At 41.2% G+C, this 19299-nt stretch overlaps 1 protein-coding gene across 3 annotated transcripts in view; it reads left to right on the plus strand.

Annotated features, from left to right (window-relative positions):
- The window catches only part of LOC144480253 (calcium-activated potassium channel subunit alpha-1), a 797282-nt gene that overhangs the window by 734257 nt on the left and 43726 nt on the right, over positions 1–19299 (plus strand). For 2 of the 3 annotated variants that reach the window (XM_078199542.1, XM_078199544.1), the window contains exon 23: positions 7720–7833. In XM_078199542.1, the coding sequence (XP_078055668.1) occupies positions 7720–7833 (114 nt within the window). Of the gene's footprint in view, positions 1–7719; positions 7834–18906; positions 18991–19299 lie in introns of all 3 variants that reach the window. The other variant, XM_078199543.1, reaches the window with a different exon arrangement.

Here is a 19299-nt window from a genome sequence, read left to right on the forward strand (position 1 = left end):
GAATTCAATAAAAAATATCTGGAATTAAGAATGTACCGATGACCATGAAACCATTGTCGATTGTCAGAAAAACCCATCTGGTTCACTATTGGCATTTAGGGAAGGAAAGCTGCTGTCCTTACCCGGTCTGGCCTACATGTGACTCCAGAGCCACAGCAATGTGGTTGACTCTCAACTGCCCCCCAAGGGCAACTAGCGATGGGGAATAAATCTGGTCAGCCAGCGACGTCCGTGTCCCACGAATGAATAAAATAAATTAATCCAGAAACTCAGCTAATGTTCTGGGGACCCAGGTTGAATCCTGCCACGGTAGCTGGTGGAATTTGAATTCAATAAAAATTATCTGGAATTTGGAATCTATTGATGACCATGAAACCATTGTCAATTGTCAGAAAAACCCATCTGGTTCACTAATGTCCTTTAGGGAAGGAAATCTGCCGTCCTTATCTGACTCCAGAGCCACAGCAATGTGGTTGATGCTCAACTGCAGTCCACGGGCAACTAGGGATGGGCAATAAATGTTAGCTAGCCAGTGATGCCCATGTCCCACAATGAATCAAAAAAAATTTAAATCAGCAGATCCTGATGGCAGGTCCACCAGAGGTCTCTGGCTTTCTATGGGTATACTGGGGTTTGGCACATGGCATGATTTGTCGGTTGTAAAATGGCCTAGTCTGTCCCCCTTTTGCACACACTAAGGAAGCTGCCACCTGCTTCCAAACCCCATCCCAGTCCTGACTGAATTTTACAGCAGGGCCCCAAACCAATGGTAATCTGGCAGAACTAATTTCCTTTGGATGTCACCTATCATATCTCTTTGATTTGCGGTATTAAGTAGATGAAACTCATTCTTATTAGCCTTCTATTTTAAAATTGTTTTCTTAATTCCATGCTATTACCTTGGCTTGTGTCTAGGAGCTTCCTCTCATCACTCTTCAACTCACCCTATTAACATAGCCTTATATTCCTTTCTCCCTCATGTCTTTTTCTAGCTTTTCCTTCAGCGTCTTTTTTGGTAGTGAGCTCCAGATTGTAACCATTCTTCAAGTAAAGAAGTTCCTTCTGAATTTCCGATTTGGATTTATTTTCCATTTGTCCTGCAATGTTTGGAAAGGATCCAAATACTTGACATTCATGTCAAAGCCTCCATCCTAAATAAATGTTTCAAAATAAATCTATATAATAGTTTAAAATAAAATTGGTCTTTGAAAGTGGGGCCTTTTGGTTGACTATGACTTTGGCACGTCTCAATATACTTTAATTTCGTGACATTTTGATTACTTTTTAAATGATTTCCATAACCTTTCCTGTCAACACCATTACAGGAGGACTTCTGAGGGCTTTGCTCACCTTTCTCGTTTCAGTTATGAATGAGTTATGTGAAAAATGTTTTATTCATTTCCAACATATAAGGAGTATGGAATAAATACATTCATCAACACTGAAAGCTCATTTTGGTTGTCATCTGACCACGGATTATTAACCTACTTTTTGTCTGCATTATCATGCAATCAATATTGAACCTGTCATGTGGTTCAAGAAGACTTTTTAAGTAGCATTGCATTAAATAATATATAACTATAATTTAAATATGCATGTCAGTGAAGGAGTTAAATCACTTTTCTTCAGCTACACTTACAATCAGATCAATATTCTATTCATTCTGTGTCAGAAATGCTAATGACTCACCTTGTATCTATGGTGATTAAAGCATGTGAGCTGACAATATGTTCAGTACCTGCATCCACATACCTGGATTCATTGTAACAGCTGCTTCTTCAGATCTATTATCGTTGCCGCTCTTTTGGACATTTCATTCCTCCTTTTGATTTAACGCAGCGAGATCCAGACAGAAGATCCAAATTTTAATGAAAATAGCATGAGTTTCAAGTATATATTCTTTAATATACATATCGGCCGGAATTTTCCAAACGTTCACGCCATGCTGCTGCTGTAAGCAAGGAAGGGGAATGTGGCACTCAGCCAAATCTCCGTTCACTGCAGCGGGACCAGAGAATCCTGCCAGCATGAATGGCCAGAAAATTCCAACCATAATATTCAATTCAACACTCACCACCTTTTGCCAGTGGGGATCGTGACATGTTGGGTGGGATTTTGCGGTCTCGTTTGTCCCAAAACTGTAAAATCCCACCTCTCCATTGTCCTGGACCTCTCCATTGTCCACCCCTGGCCCGCTCCGATTCCCGTGGGGTGGTGAAATCCCGGCCATTGTCTGTTTATTTTGGTACAATGTGGTCATTTTCCACATATAACTTCTCAGTTTCCTGTGGCAATATATTCTCTCCCTGTAACTACTTTTCTGCTGCTTTCTCTTTGTCTTATTATTGTTCACTCTATCTCCCATTCCATTTGACTTTAGCACGTTTCCTTTCACTGTTCCCATTTCTCCTTTTCCCTCTTTATCTTTCATTCTGTAACAAACACAGGCTGACAAAAATAAACGCCGATGGCTTTGCTGACCCAGTTTAGAGTTGATATGGCACAACTGTGAATTTGTTGCAAAAGTTTTTTTTCTCTACTTTTCACATTGATCCATCAGGAGGTTTTTCCATAAGATGTTGTTTCAAAGGTTTGTAGTCACATTGCCAAGTTGTGATGGAGTTCCGAACCACTCCCATTTTCCTGGTTTTTCATTTCCACTAACTTCGTTTAGCCTTGACTCCGATGTCTTGCCTCTTAGTTCACTGGTCATAGGTTGAAGTTCTATTCCAGGGACCTGAGCACACAATCTAGCTGGACACTTCAGTGCAGTAATGAGAGGGTGCTGCACTGTCAAAGGTGCTGTCTTTCAGAGGAATCATTCAATTGAGACTCTCTGCTGTATTGAATGTAAAAGATTCCATGGTACTATTCGAAGGATTATGTTGTCGGGGCTGGGCCCGGGAATGGTCGGGGGGCCAGCGATCAGGCCATGTGGGGGGCGGAGAGCTGGAATTGCGGGAGTTGCGGGTCGGGCCAGCAATCGGGAGACCATCATTGTGCGGCACTGCGCATGCGCCGATCTCGGCACTGACAGATTGGTGCATGTGTAGTACCCACTCAGCACGCTCAGTCTCTCCAGAAATGTAATGATATTCACGCTGGTGGCCTCTGCAGTGCAGAGTGTGGAAGGTTCTTCTCTGAACTCCCACTGAAAAAACCAGTGTTACTTACTCCAGTTTTCATGTGAATTTGACACTTAGAATTTTTGGGGGAGAATTCTGCCCATATTTGCATTATTCTGCAACATCAAATAGTTCTTTATGGTCCTTTACAAGTACAAAGCATTTTGTATATGTATATATAATTAATCATCCACATATATCCTTCATCTCCATATTAAAATGGGGGTTCCAAAAAGGTACAAACCTGATGAGATCCAGTCCCATGTCATTCCCTATGAACGCCCTCAAGCACACATGGAAATTCCCAAGACACAGAGTCCAGTGTGTAATAGGAAAAGCTCTTCCATTGACTGAACCAGATGGGGAGTTTATAGAATAACACGGACACTGAAAGAACAAGTTGCACATCATACAGGGGCTTGAGACCGAGACCAACGCCCAACCCTCACCCCTGCACTCTTTCAGGAATGTAGGTGGAATAGCATAGAAGCTGTAGTCAACACTTTTTTTTGCACCACTATGGAAGCAGGCTTTTGATCTGAGCCAACATTTAATTCGGGGAAGACATTCACCGTGACTTACGGTAATGTGGGGGCGCAAAATCTCATGAGGCTCAAAGTGAGAATCTCATTGGCAAAATCTTGCTTTCTGATTTTCCTCGCCCCTCGCCAGTGACGTATTGAGGTTCCTGCCCAGGAAGGTCAGGACCCTAATTTCAATAAATTAACATTTTATTAAAGGCCTTCCCTACTGCATATTTCCCCCCAACGTTAGTAATTCCCCAAGCTGCACGCTGGGATTGTCTGATCCTGTTGTTGTCATGATGTGGAGATGCCGGCGTTGGACTGGGGTGAACAATGTTCACCCCTGTTGTTGTCAACAGGGTTTCCCGTTGAAAGCACCCCTTGCTGCTGTGAAACCCGCGGTGCGGTGCGCCATTGGCGGAACCGGAAGATCCTGCCAGCGTGAAAGACTGGAAAGTTCCGGCAATTGTTTGTATTGTGAATGCAAATGTTAAACGTACTTTTAGTTGGCTATACGACACATCATCTTTTCAGTAGCTGGTGTTTGTTGGGCTTTCGGAGTGTAAGATGCTTTAATTAAGAGAGGAGTCAACAAAGGCTAACCTAGTCCTTAATAGATTATAAATTGCTTCTTACCAAACATGGATAGTGACTACATTGCCATTTGATAGCCTGCCTGGCCAGGATTTTACAGCTCCTCCCCCTGCCAAGCTGAATGGAGATTTTGATGGCTCACTGCAGTTTCAATAACATGTACTTAAATCGGTGTTAATATATCGTTACTGTATGCATATTCTGCACTATCCAAGGCGTCCTGGCAGCATCTCCCATGTTCTTGATTTGTCAAAGCCACTTTGGATTATACTCCCTGAAATATAAACTTGTGCATTAAGATGAACAATCCTTTGCCCCCCACCCCCACTACACTCTTTGTACATGTAGGACTACTTTAACATCAAAAGCTGAAATAACTGCTGGTGTAGTTATTACTGCAGCTACTCAAGGGAGCTATTCAGATGCCTCATTTATTGAAGCTTAATAGATAAAAAAGCTAAATTGGGTCTCATGATAAAAGCCTAATCAAGTTATAATCTGCATAATTTTCACATAAGCTTTGGTGTGAAATTTACATAATTTATGTTGCAGCAGATACTAATGTGATATTAACAAGTATTTAATCCAGTCATTGAGTTTTATTTATCATGATGTTCACTGATTGTTCTTCTATTTGACAATTGTTTTAGTTCACTATCTGCTGAACATCATACAATCATTACCATCTTAAAATATGTCAGTTGGTGTCTCAATCTCTGTTTCCCATAAAAGTATCCTTAGACAATCCGGGATGTCTGTCACTGATACTACAGAGGCACACTGTCAGTTTTCTTTTTTATTATTTCCATATTAGCTCTCATGCACAACTACAGTAACTAAGAGTCTCAAACAACATGGGAGTTGTATTGTCTGAGCAGTGCAGTACATAGTATAAGACGGCATCTTTTACAGGAACCCTCTGTGGGCTGAAGTGTTAAAAGCAATAAATAGTTAGACTTCTCTCAAGTAGGCCTAAAGAATAATAATACAACAGTCCTGTGTGCCATGACTGTCTTTCCATCTATCTTACTTCTGCATGGAAGTTGTGCTGAATTATTCTAAAGGCACTAAGAATATTAAATGTGCTTTGGACAAGCTGTGAGATGTTGATTTGGATATGATGCAGAAGGGCCTCAATGGGCCAAATGGCCCCCTTCTGCACTGTAAGCATTAGCATAGAACCATAGAATTCTTACAGTGCAGAAGGAGGCCATTTGGCACATCGAGGCTGCACCGACTCACTGAAACCCCTCCCCACCACTGTGTCCGTAACCGCCGCACATCTACCTAACCGACCCACCCTTTGGACACTAAAGGGTAATTTACCATGGCCAGGCCACCTAAACTGCACATCTTTGGAGTGTGGGAGGGAACCTGAGAATCCGGTGGAAACCCACACAGACACGGGGAGAACGTGCAAACTCCACATGGCCACCCAAGGCTGGAATCAAACCTGGGTCCCTGGCGTTGTGAGGCAGCAGTGCTAACCACCGTGCCGCCCCACATACGTGTTTTCTTTTTCATCGAGTACTGGATTTTCTGGAGACTTTTAGATCTCTTGTTTATTAACGCGAATCTGTCAGCATTCAGAACTCAAAGTAAGTTCGGTTTTTATTGAGACAGGAAAGGAATTAAACACAAAACAATTGTTTGAAATAAGGCAGTGGGTGAAAGGTAATAGAAATCAAGTTTCGATCGGCTAAAGCTATTTGATTCTTTTTTTTAAAAAATCACATTTCATTTTGTTCTGGTTTAGTGATTTAAATTGTTTTGTTTCCAGGTATTTTGACCTCCTCATTCACTCACTCTTCCTTTGTGTATTTTTCTCCTGTAGTTGCAGGCAATTTGTGAAAGTTGAGCTTTTCAAGCCACACTGAGCTCCAACATACAGAGAACAAAACTGCAGCCAAGAAATTTGCATGAAAACAATAAAGGCCCTTGATTTCTTTTTGTTATTATAATCCTGTGAGGTGCATTACAAATCCCCTTCAACAACAACTGTTAACACAAGTTATTTAAAAAGACAAAATCTTGAATAAATATCACACTTTGATTGACTTAACTGAACTCGATCATCTCTCGAGAAGATTCGTCCCCAGCATTCTATTGAATATTATTCTTCATTTAAGCCAAAGCTTTTTGGAAACATAAAATATATCATTAATATCTCAGAAAGATTTCCATTTCAAAAGAGCAATTTTGGGTAGCATTACTTAAAGCAAGTGGAAGAATGTGTTTTGTCTAAAACTCTGGGATCATTTTTTTAAAAAGATAACAATTCAAAACCCAGCAGCTTGGGTTTTATTGTGTCAGCATTAACTAATGGCCTGAAGCCCCCTCAAAAAAAAACCTGAAGTCTATGTATTATGTATACAGCATTACTGGCTTTAGGTGTTGACTTGTCAAAATGAAAAATGTCAAGTTCCATGACTTCAAAGAAATGGCATGTTTATGGAGGGGGCGGGGGGGTGGTTAGGATTCTGAACGTTAACATTTCTGATAAAAAGGGTTTATGTTTGCTATGTAGTACCAAAATGGAGAACATGTAAAATTAATATCTGCAACATGATGGGAAACTGCAAATACTAAATAAGTATCAAGTGACCTTTATTGATGAAATTATTTCAGGTTGCTGCTTGTATGGTGAAACATTAATGCGCGTACCCAAACCAAAACTGAGTTTAGAATAAAAGCTTGCAGTGTGGAGTTTCTGATCTACCAAGATAGAAAAGAGGGGAGGAATTCAGTTTTAGAGAAGCTACTGGAGTTGATTTTTACTGTTCTTCACATATTCCCAAATTGAGGAATGTCTGCTCAGTTGATGTTATCACTTCAATTAGAATTCTTAACAATTTTTTTTTGGCGGGGGGGGGGGGGTGAGAAGAGTTGTTTGGCTTTAAAGCACATGTCATTTCTCTGAACTTAAGATGCTGTCAGCTTCCTTTGTACTGTAGCCCTTCACTATAACACTCCCTTCGGGAGCCATACAAATATCATGTTTCAGTGGTGGGACTCTAGCAACTCAGGGAGTTTGTGTATACTTTATTTATCAGCAACGCATGTTGTATCAGAAACTGTGGCACATCAGAGAGCTTTATAATGAGAGCTTACTGTAGCATTTTACTTCTCAGTTTCAAGCTGATCTTTTTGTAGATGGAGCACAGATAAAGTTACATTTTGACAACTGCGCTAACATACTTGTGCTGTTTAGTTATGGTTTTGTGCAAAACAAATCAAGAATTTACATTTTTACCTTTTACTATTTAATCAAACTTGCATTGAGTAGTGGTCAGTTGTCTTAAACAGGGGAGTTAGTTGTTCCTGCACTGAAATGCATCAACACAAAGCTATCAGAAAATCAAACAACTATGATCACATTTGTGAACAAGAATGCACCTGGATTTTCTTTTTCTAAATGAGGCAGCTAATTGTCCTAGTGGTAGATTTTCTGACTCAATTATTTCTTCCCTTTCCAGGATTCACACCTCCAGGAATGGACAGAGCTTCACCAGACAACAGTCCAGTCCATGGTCTGGTCCGACAGACCTCTGTCACCACCGGGGCCAACATCCCAATGATGACTGAGCTAGGTAAGAGGGTCAGATTTCCTCCTCTCGGCTACGTTTGTTTTAACCCATTAATCGGGAATATGGTGTGTATTAGTCATGTTGCAATGTCAGTCATTTGACATATTTGCCATTTGTCACAAGCTAACAACAGCCGCCTCAAGTAAAGTTTTTAAATTAGGTTTCGTGCCTTAATGACTCCTTCCTTACCTGGCATTTGCAAAAGTTAATTCTACTGAAGGGAAATTGTCAGGAAAGCCACACGCATAGTCTGTCTCTAAATGATTGGCACCCCATCCACAACCTTATACATTCACTCCTTTCATCTTGAAGTGTGGCTACAGTATGTACTACATACAGGATGCATTGCAGCAACTCACCAAGGATCCTGTGACAGCACCTTCCAGACCTGTGACCTCTACCACCTAGGATAAGGGCAATAGGTGCATGGAAACACCACCAACAATGAGTTCCTCTCCAAGTTGCACATTATTCTGTCTTGGAAATATATTGCCATTACCTCGTTGACACGAGGTCAAAATCCTGGATCTCCTTATAAAGCTGAACTGTGGGTATACCTTCTCTACTTGGACTGCAGCAGTTTAATAGGGTGGCTCATCATCACATTCTCAGGAAGGAATGTTGATTATTTCCAAGTAAGAAGTTTAACAACACCAGGTTAAAGTCCAACAGGTTTATTTGGTAGCAAAAGCCACACAAGCTTTCAGAGCTCTAAGCCCCTTCTTCAGGTGAGTGGGAATTCTGTTCACAAACAGAGCTTATAAAGACACAGACTCAATTTACATGAATAATGGTTGGAATGCGAATACTTACAACTAATCAAGTCTTTAAGAAACCAAAACAATGTGAGTGGAGAGAGCATCAAGACAGGCTAAAAAGATGTGTATTGTCTCCAGACAAGACAGCCAGTGAAACTCTGCAGGTCCACGCAACTGTGGGAGTTACAAATAGTGTGACATGAACCCAATATCCCGGTTGAGGCCGTCCTCGTGTGTGCGGAACTTGGCTATCAGTTTCTGCTCAGCGACTCTGCGCTGTCGTGTGTCGCAAAGGCCGCCTTGGAGAACGCTTACCCGAATATCAGAGGCCGAATGCCCGTGACCGCTGAAGTGCTCCCCAACAGGAAGAGAACAGTCTTGCCTGATGATTGTCGAGCGGTGTTCATTCATCCGTTGTCGCAGTACTTCCCCGGAGCGGAGAAGCTACGGCATCTCCTCCGGAGCCTTCAACATGTCATTGATGAAGACGAACATCTCGCCAAGGCCATCCCCACACCCCCACTTCTTGCCTTCAAACAACCGCACAACCTCAAACAGACCATTGTCCGCAGCAAACTACCCAGCCTTCAGGAGAACAGTGACCATGACACCACACAACCCTGCCACAGCAACCTCTGCAAGACGTGCCGGATCATCGACACAGATGCCATCATCTCACGTGAGAACACCATCCACCAGGTACACGGTACATACTCTTGCAACTCGGCCAACGTTGTCTACCTGATACGCTGCAAGAAAGGATGTCCCGAGGCATGGTACATTGGGGAAACTATGCAGACGCTGCGACAACGGATGAATGAACACCGCTCGACAATCACCAGGCAAGACTGTTCTCTTCCTGTTGGGGAGCACTTCAGCGGTCACGGGCATTCGGCCTCTGATATTCGGGTAAGCGTTCTCCAAGGCGGCCTTCGCGACACACGACAGCGCAGAGACGCTGAGCAGAAACTGATAGCCAAGTTCCGCACACACGAGGACGGCCTCAACCGGGATATTGGGTTCATGTCACACTATTTGTAACTCCCACAGTTGCGTGGACCTGCAGAGTTTCACTGGCTGTCTTGTCTGGAGACAATACACATCTTTTTAGCCTGTCTTGATGCTCTCTCCACTCACATTGTTTTGTTTCTTAAAGACTTGATTAGTTGTAAGTATTCGCATTCCAACCATTATTCATGTAAATTGAGTCTGTGTCTTTATAAGCTCTGTTTGTGAACAGAATTCCCACTCACCTGAAGAAGGGGCTTAGAGCTCCGAAAGCTTGTGTGGCTTTTGCTACCAAATAAACCTGTTGGACTTTAACCTGGTGTTGTTAAACTTCTTACTGTGTTCACCCCAGTCCAACGCCGGCATCTCCACATCATGATTATTTCTAAGTCAGAATGATGTGGAGAGGAACTTGGTGGTTTCCATGCACCTGTTGCCCTTCGCTTGGTGGTGAGTGTCGTGGGTTTGGAAGGTACTGTCACAGAAGCCTTGGTGAGTTGTCAAAGATGCTTTAGACAATAAATACTGGCCTGATCAGTGACACCCACATGCAAATGATTTAAAAGAAAGCTGTTCATAGCAAGAAAGGTCTACTCTTGAATTTTACTTCTGCCTGGTCCAATAAATGACATGAGACAATAGAATAAATTTGGGGAATTTAGATTCCCTGCTTAATGGGGGTAAGGCTTTAAAAACTCTGGCATTTTCATCTTCTGCTTTACCTCGCTTTAGCTTTACCTCACAACAGAACTTACCAGTGAGGCTCTGGAAAATTGTGTGTTGTAAAATAAGTAGTTATTTATTATCTCAATATTCTTAATGCCTGATTTGAGAATGTTTGCTAAAACCTAATAGCAATGATTTCATACAAAAAGCTATTCTAGTTGAAACCGGAGCTGGTAGCTGTAGATTCCTGGGTCAAATGTAATGGAAATGCAAGTCTGAAACCTTTGGGGACTGCAGCACAGACATGTTGGTCAATGGCTGGCATTCCCACTCTAGCTAATTGTTCGATGATATGGACAGAATTCAGATCCATTGTGCTCAAGGGCTTCTGCCGTAATGTTTATGTACAGATTGTTGCAACCTGACTGATCAAAGGTCAAAAGACAACTGTTCATTTCTCAAGGAAATCCATATTACTTTAGAACATTATTGAAGACATTGCCAGCCCAGTCAGCACTGCCTGCTCACCCCTAATGGCCTGTGGATAAATGTGGGAAGCGGTACTGAGTCATTTAGACCTAGAAAGTCCCAGGGTCAAACCATGCCAATTTATTTTCTTCCCTTAGCCAAAGGATGCTATGGACAACTACAATCATCCTAGCTGAGATCAGCAAATTCAGCACAGACCTATGAACGATCCTTAGTCATTATGACTCAATACCCTGTCACGCATTTATCTTTAACAAATCAGGTTGGGAAGTGCAGTGCTGACCAAATGTAGTTCTAGCCTCAATAATGTGTATTTAAAATGGATTTTGTTGAACCTGAAGAACAGTCATCTTTTTAACTTCAGTCAGTGCTACTACAACATCTGCAACTTGTTTACCGATATTCCAATGTCCTAGATCTTGTGGTCTGTGGGGAGGGGTGCTTGCCACTGATTTCCGAGAAAGCTGCCAACAAAGGACGGGTAACCTTTGTGGTGGGATTTTGCCCTTTTCCATTGACCATTTCAATCTGGCTTCAAGTCAAAAGGATGTCTTGACGTGGAGCAGCAGGGTGGGAAAACCGGTTCAATAGTTGAATCCAGTTGCCAATTGGAAATTGAACCAATTGGCGACAGTGGATGCCAGTTGTTGCTAGCCAATCACAAGCATAGCCAACCATAAGCAACCAATCACATAGTGAAATAAATTATGATTACATCAAGAAAGAAGCTAAAATAAAGATAAACAAATTTAAATAAACAGAAATCTTAGAAACCCTACAGCACAGAAAGAGGCCATTCGGCCCATCGAGTCTGCACCGACCACAATCCCACCCAGGCCCTACCCCCATATCCCTAAATATTTACTCACTAATCCCTCTAACCTACGCATCGCAGGACACGAAGGGCAATTTTAGCATGGCCAATCAACCTAATCCGCACATCTTTGGACTGTGGGAGGAAACCGGAGCACCCGGAGGAAACCCATGCAGACACGAGGAGAATATGTAAACTCCACACAGACAGTGACCCAAGCCGGGAATCGAACCCAGGTCCCTGGAGCTGTGAAGCAGCAGTGCTAACCACTGTGCTACCATGCCGCCCCAGAAAAACATTTTGTTTTAAAAATGTCGCGTTTTAATCATAGTGTATAAATTTGACATTGCATTGTGTAAAATTAGCTTTTCAGGGCCAGTGAGGGCGTTTAAGAGTAATTATAAAATTAGTATGTTACCAAAAGCCCAATTACACCTCATTCAACTAAGTGTAACTTTTTAGCAAGCAGTAACTTTTCAACAAGGTGTAACTTTTTTCAAAGAGTTTTTTAAGACGGACCAACAGTGCATGAGTGGACTTTCTACTGCAATAACAAAAACGTATATTTATATAGTGCCTTTAACCCAATAATATACCCAAGGCATTTCATAGGAATATTATAAAACAGAATATGACACTGAACAACATGAGGAGATATTAAGCCAGGTGACCAAAAACTAGCTCAAAGGTTTTAAGGAGTACCTTTAAAGCAGGAAAGCGAGGTAGATGGGTAGAGAGGAGTATAGGGCCTAAGCAGCAGAAATTATGATCACCAGTGGTAGAGCAAGTAAAATAGGGGATTTTCAAGAGGCTAGACTTAGATGATAACCAATATCTTGAAGGGTTTTTGGGCTGGAGGAGATTACACAGACAGGGATAGGCAAGGACATCGAGACATGGAAACAGGCTCAGTATAAGCATGAGAATATTGGATATTATGGATTGTAAGATCATAATTTGTGACAGTGCTTCCAAAAACTTGTTATGAACCAGCAGTTCGGGAATATGGAATCACTAGACTGCTGATCTTCCAATATCATATCGAACAAAGAATATTTGAGCACAGGTTAGGGCAGAGATAAGAGTGAATGACCAATGTCAACTGTCATTGTGTCCTGGTGGTCTGGACCCCAGAAATGTTAACTCTACAGTCATGGGATTGAAACTAAGTTGTGTGGAGGAAGAAACACTTCACCAGCAGGTTCATCGAGATCTAATTAGTATTGCTCGGAGCTGTGTTAGTGAGTTTAACCTCTTGCAAACTGATTGTTAACATAATATTGTTCTTTTGATATGAACTGTGTTGCAATCCTACCATAATCAAATAGAAATCCCTGAATATTTCACCTCTATACTCTCTGATTTCAGTGCTGGCACTGACACCATGCTTCATATCCTTGATTCATTTCAACTCAACAGTAATAAGACTTGCATTTAAAACCTTCCCACATTGAAATGTCTCTTAAATGTTTCACACAATGAACTACTTTTTTGAAGTGCAGTCACTTATGTCAGTATTTACACCAGAGGTTAACAACCGTGACATGATTACTGCAAGTTCACTAGGAGATAATTGTAGTTAGTTATGATAAAGGCTCTGTCTAGGATATATTAAACATGTCATATGAAATCTGCTATAATTGTAATAATCCTTTTTCCCTTCATGTGTGGAACCTGGTTATCATGATGAAAACATACAGTAACCTTTTGACTTTCTTTTAAAGGTACAATAGCTTCTGGAGTCTTTGCATTAATGAGCTGGTGCCTGGGTAGCATAGCGAGTAGCATTGGCCCAGATTTTGTTGGAAAATTAAGGTGCACGAAGTTATTAGTGCATAAATGACCCAGCAATCTGCGGTGAGAAGAGATATGCCATGAGTAGCAAATCGCCACACATTGCACCATGAGCCTCACAAAGTGGGAACTAGTCAACCAGACACTGCGCCGCATGTCTGATTTAAATTTGCTGCAGAAGGTTAGGGCTGCAACTCCACAGCAATAAGAATAGGGGATTTTCTGGTTCAAACATGAAACTCAACTTTGGACACTCAGAAAGGGAACAGTTGAATTTGTGAAGTCTCGACCTCACAGGTGGAAAATTGTTCCTCGAGATATTTTGACCGTTCTACCTTTTCATTACTTTTCCCTTCCGTCTTTTCTTCGCCAATCTAATTTTTCTTTCGTTCTCTTTATTGCTCTAGTGTATTAAATTGATCTTGTATCTCTTGTCAAATTCACCTGATTTCCTTCTCTATTATTCAGTGTGTTTCTCTCTCACCTTGAGTGTAGCTGATTAAGGGAATAAACTTTTAGGCTGAAATTTTATTAGCAAGGGGTAAGTCCTGGTCTTGAAACAAAATGTGCGGTTCAAGGTTGCAATCTTCCCGGCGCTGTCTTCTTAATTGGCCACTACCAAGTCCAACGTCTAGTGGGGCTGGCTCTCCACACTGCCAACCCAATCAGATGGGCAGAGAGGCAGCTACTGTTCAGGCTGCAAGAAAAATGAGAGGATGTATCCCTTTTGAGGTGCTCGCACAGGGGAAGGAGGTAATTGTTTTCTCTGCTGGGCCCAGGCAGGCAGGCCCCAGTGGTTGGAGGGGTAACTCCCACCCCTCCCAAAGAGAAGCCTATGTGAGGCTTCCTCCATGCGGCTAGTGGCCTGTTTAGAGGCTCAGTAACAGGAGCCCTCCCAATGCAGCTTTGTGGCATTTTATCTTCCTACCCCAACCCCTCGCAGCCACACGCAAACCTCCTGACCTGCCACTCAGAGGCCAGCAAAATTTAGCCCTTAGTATTGTCACTCACCAACATCCCAGTCCCCCACTGTTATCATCTCAGTGTTCAGTAGTGTGCAGCATAAATCTAATTTGAGCTAAACATCTGAGGACAAATATCCAGGTCGGAGGGCATGGGACAAATTTTGGACCAATATTTCACCTTTGGGTCCAGGCTTAAATCCACCCCACATTGAGGAGATGAAAGTCTCCTTGTCTTACTGGTTTTAACAGACCCAAGATGAAATAAGTTTGGGCAGTTCCACTCAGCTCCAGTGTGCCCAAAAGTTCCAATAATTCAATACCAGCTGTCTTTGCCCGATGTCGATAGTTAGTTCAGGAAGCAGAAACCCTGCACTAAAACAGTAATGATGCTTTTTGGGATGATAGTGGGGCGAGATTCACTCCGTGCAATTATGCGGTGAAGTCATGAGAGTTTATGATTTTATAATATCGCACACAGGCAGTCAGCCCCCATTGTTGGTCGAATAAGAGTGAGTTGTACATCCTCTTAACTCATTACCTGTGCTCCGTCTGACCTGGGAGTGCCTCCTGTTGAAAGTGAAGCATGTTCAGTTCCAGTGCAGCTGCCTCTCACAAAAGTCATTAAAAAAATTAGAGAGTGAAAATCAAGTTAAGATGAAAGGTTGCTTGAACCTAATTAAGAAACAACATGAAAGGCCAGAGTAGACAATATATATCAAAGGAATAGCAGCAGGTTATTCTTGGAGAAAAGATGCTTAATTTAGAATCCCCAGAAAAAAAGTTATTTATATTATTCTTCAGGTCAGGTTCCCAGAAAATCAGTAGTTAGGTGAAATGTGTTCTTAATTAACCGAATAATGCCTCAAAACAATTGCAGCTTTTCCTTCCTAATTATTTTACTTAGCTGACTTAAAGAAAATAGTTACAAATTGGATACTAAGCACCAACAAAGAATGAACTTTACTTTTACTGGAATATGACAGGTTTATCAATAGTCCCTTCATTGTATTCTCAATGAAGCTGTACATTATTCATCAAGCATGGCAACCTGACTTTGTCAATCTATATTAAGTACTTAAGAATGTAGAAACCAGACTAGCTTGTTCAGGCAATCCCCATGGCTCTATTTTGCGACTTTATCTGGCCAATATTCCTTGTGCCATTTCCTGACCAGATCCTGCATTGCTCTGCTCTTCACTGAATCAGTAATTGATCCAATTCCCATTTGAATACTTGAACGGAAACATAATCGCCTGCGTTTGGTGACAATCTATAGCACAAGCCAACTAACAAAGTTATTCTTTAGACGGAACCTAGTTCATGATTTATTTTGCTTCTATTCAAAACTCTCTCGATATCCAGCTCTTGTGCAGAATCTCTAGATTCATGTCAGACCTTCCATCCTGGGGACAATTTCACAAGGATGAAAGCTTCATCAAACACTGAAGAAGTGAGACGTAACAGTTACGATTGAATTTATTTTGCTGTTAGAAATTCAGCCTATTGTAGTTACTTTTAGACACACTCAGAAGCAATCAGGGAATCCAGCTTGTATAGAAATTGATTAACATTCCCCTGTCTTTACTTGTACGTTAATCCACAATCTAATAATCAAACCCCTTTGTTATTTGGGCTGGATATCATGTTTTTTGCATGTGTTTCTTTAGTTCTCGGTAACAGAAGACCAAGTTAAATTAGGTGAAGCAAAGCTTTGTTTAAATCATTAAGCCGCTTTATTTCACAGTGTGGTGAACATACATGGTAATAAGTTAAAATCAGATTCAACTTAGCTGTGTATAGTGACATATTAAAATAATGAACTCACTTCAGTGAGCTATTTTACTCAAATTTAACATGATAACTCCTTTACATTCTGTCCTACAGACTTGGGCCAAACTTACTTTCTCTCCAGTTTTTGTGTTTCGTAGTCTTTTGTCTATACAGCCTCCCATTCCCATAAAAAAATCAGAATAACCTTCTTACCTGTCAAGAAGAGATCAAAAAAAACTTTTCAGCAGGACAGGTGTGAAGCGTTTATCTGTTACAGAGACAAACCACCAACGTGTTTAAATGTTTAAACTCCAGGGAAAACAACTTCTGACTAGCACGTTAACTTCCTTTCATCTGATTTTAGATTCATATCCCAGCATGGAGTTGTCCTGAAAAGTTAACCCTCTTAAAGCAAGCTTTAACTCTAAACATTTTTTTAAAAACTCACGTTTAGATCCATTCTCTAGGAAAATGGACAAAGAATCCTGAAATGTGATATTACTAACATATTCACCAATGAACCTCAGTGCCTATAAGCAAAATGATTCTGTTATTCACCAAAACTTGGATCCTGTCTATATGATAAAATTAACAATGACCCTTTTCTATAATGCACAGATATCTTCATATCCACCTTCTAACAGGCTGGCTGCAACTGAAGAAATGTCCACACTATAATCACCACCAATGTGAACTTTCCCCTTTTGCTTTTTACTCCAATCGATTTAGTGTTCTTTTGTATCTACAATCCAGATCACTTGTAGCGTATTGATGAGCTGATCAGATGTACGCATGGGTACATTACATGATGCATTGTGTAGCAGATAGCACTCTTTTCTGTCGCACACGGTATTTATGTCACTATTCTTTGGTAAGCCGAGTCGTTTTGTCACAATTCACAAGCTTCAATACATATTTTGTCTGTAATTGCGTGTGCAGGAACAACTTGAAACAAAATCTATTCGCTCTTTTGCTTCAGCATTTATACTCATCTCTGCCTTACATGATCGAGATGACGTCAGGTCCTGTCACCTGTCAAAAATTGCAGACATGTTAAATGACATCAAATTGCTGTTGTCACACTCCAGTGAGCTGCAAAAGATTTCTCACCTGGTTTGATAACATTAAAATGGGAGCTACTTTTTCATCTCTGATCACTGCTGCATTTGGATGCTCTGCAGCAGTATTAATGCACTGCCTGGTGCCCATAACTAAAGCAGTGAGAGCCTCGAAGCAACCTTCTTTCCATGGCAGACAACTGCACATTTGACAAAATGTGTTCAAGTTGGAGTAATGGGATTGCGTGTGCTCTCGAGGACGTCGACAATGTTCAGTGAGTTTAATATTTCATCCCGCACTAGAAGAATTCCGAAGAAAGCCACCTGTTGAATCTAAAAAGAACGAGGCAATTTGTGTTTTATGATGTGCAGCAATGAGGCCAATCAAATAAAGCTGCCATCTTAACCTGAACCACAAACAAATATTACTTATGAAGTGACACACAATAGGATATCGTACTGTTCCTTGTGTGATCAAATAAAGAAAATCTTGTCTACATTGTTGGAGAGGTTTTCCAAAATGTATAAAAGGAGAACATCAGTGTCTCATCAGAGACCTCTTCAGCTGGCATCAGCCACAAGCACCAATACATTTCAGGTTGGCACTCTATTCCATGTTGAACTTCAGCCAGGAGGCACCTGAACTGAAGAAATAAAATTCATTACTGGCCCAGATACGTGAGCCAAGCATCTCTCTGTCAAAACAGAAGATCTCCTTTGGTAAGCAGAGATGAGTGTCCTGGCCGCTGCATGTTTTCCTATGATGAGGCTACCATTACTTAATCATTCTCCAACATGAGCCCTGAGCTGTCTCCATTGTGTGGACAATAAATAGCACATTCCTGACCCAAAATATTCACACTCTGTGAATGCATGCATGGTATTTTTCTCAAGTTCACAAACTGACACACACAATCTGTATTCTCAGTAGCGAAGCAAGTCACTGAACACCTGACTATTAAATATTGCGCTTTTTGGCAGGGGTTGTTTATACATATGTGATGTGTGATTCCTGCTGACAGAAACTAACTGACAATGGTAATTTTCATAATAATAACTTCTTGAAGTTTTTCTTTCAAGGACAACAAGCGCTTTCTGTAAAAGTATTGTATTTCCTGAAGTGTGGTGGGGGTGTTGGGGCGGGGGGGGGGGGGGGGGGGAGTTGGTGATGGTGGTGGTGTTGGTAGGTGAAAAAAGACCCTGGTGATTATATTGCCTGTAGACTCGTACGGAGCAGAAAAATCCCAACAGCACTCCTGGTTTGTGTCATCAGTTAATTTCAGCTGACATGATTAGGAAGGGGAAAAGTTGGGCAGTATCCCTGTCCCTGGTCATTCTTCAAAAGCCTCTTGTGTTGACTTTGATGAAAGCGGGATCAGAATTAGCTGGGAAGCTCAACAATGAAGTGCCACTTGGGTGAGGTACTGAAAGGTGGGAAGTATCATGGTGCCTACAAGGAAAAGAGAAAATTGGAAAAATAATTGTAAAAATTAACCTTTCCTAATGGCTAACAGACATATAAAGGTGGTTCCTAAAGAGTTCAAGAAACCTTTACTGTTACTTTAATGTATGCTTAAGCGTTTTATCATTGTTACCTATTTAATTAAAACCTGTTCTTAGAAACTGTTTCTTGGAATGGTAAATATTTAATGAACTGGTTCTCTAATTTTGGTGCCTCTTGAACGTATTACCTGAATGTTCTCTTTCTTATGTCTTTGTACTCTCCTGTTTACCAATTTCTCATTCATTATTAGTTAAACCTGGCAAATTGCTCCCTTTGGTTTCATTCAGTCAGGAAAAAAACATTGGAGCCAACATACCAATGATAACTGAGTTGGGTAAGCAGCCCCTTTCTCCTTTTGTCCACAGTTTCTCTTCGCTCATCAGTTCTTCTTTTCATTTGGCTGAGAGAGATTTCTCCAGTGTCAGTGTCTTTCTTTTGCTGGCTATGATTGAAGTTGGCTGCCTTAGTTGTGTCCTTCTAATTTATTTTTAACGATTATTATTTTCACAGAGTATCTCTTGCCCTTTGACTTCAGTGTTCTGTACTTGCAGCTGTTTCCATAGTATTTTGCTTGCAGTTCATTTCTGCAGCTTGAGCCTATTCATCAGCCTCTGTCATGTTGATTGACAGTTCTTTCCACAGC

Source organism: Mustelus asterias, chromosome 28, assembly GCF_964213995.1.
Source record: "Mustelus asterias chromosome 28, sMusAst1.hap1.1, whole genome shotgun sequence".
Taxonomy (NCBI): domain Eukaryota; kingdom Metazoa; phylum Chordata; class Chondrichthyes; order Carcharhiniformes; family Triakidae; genus Mustelus; species Mustelus asterias.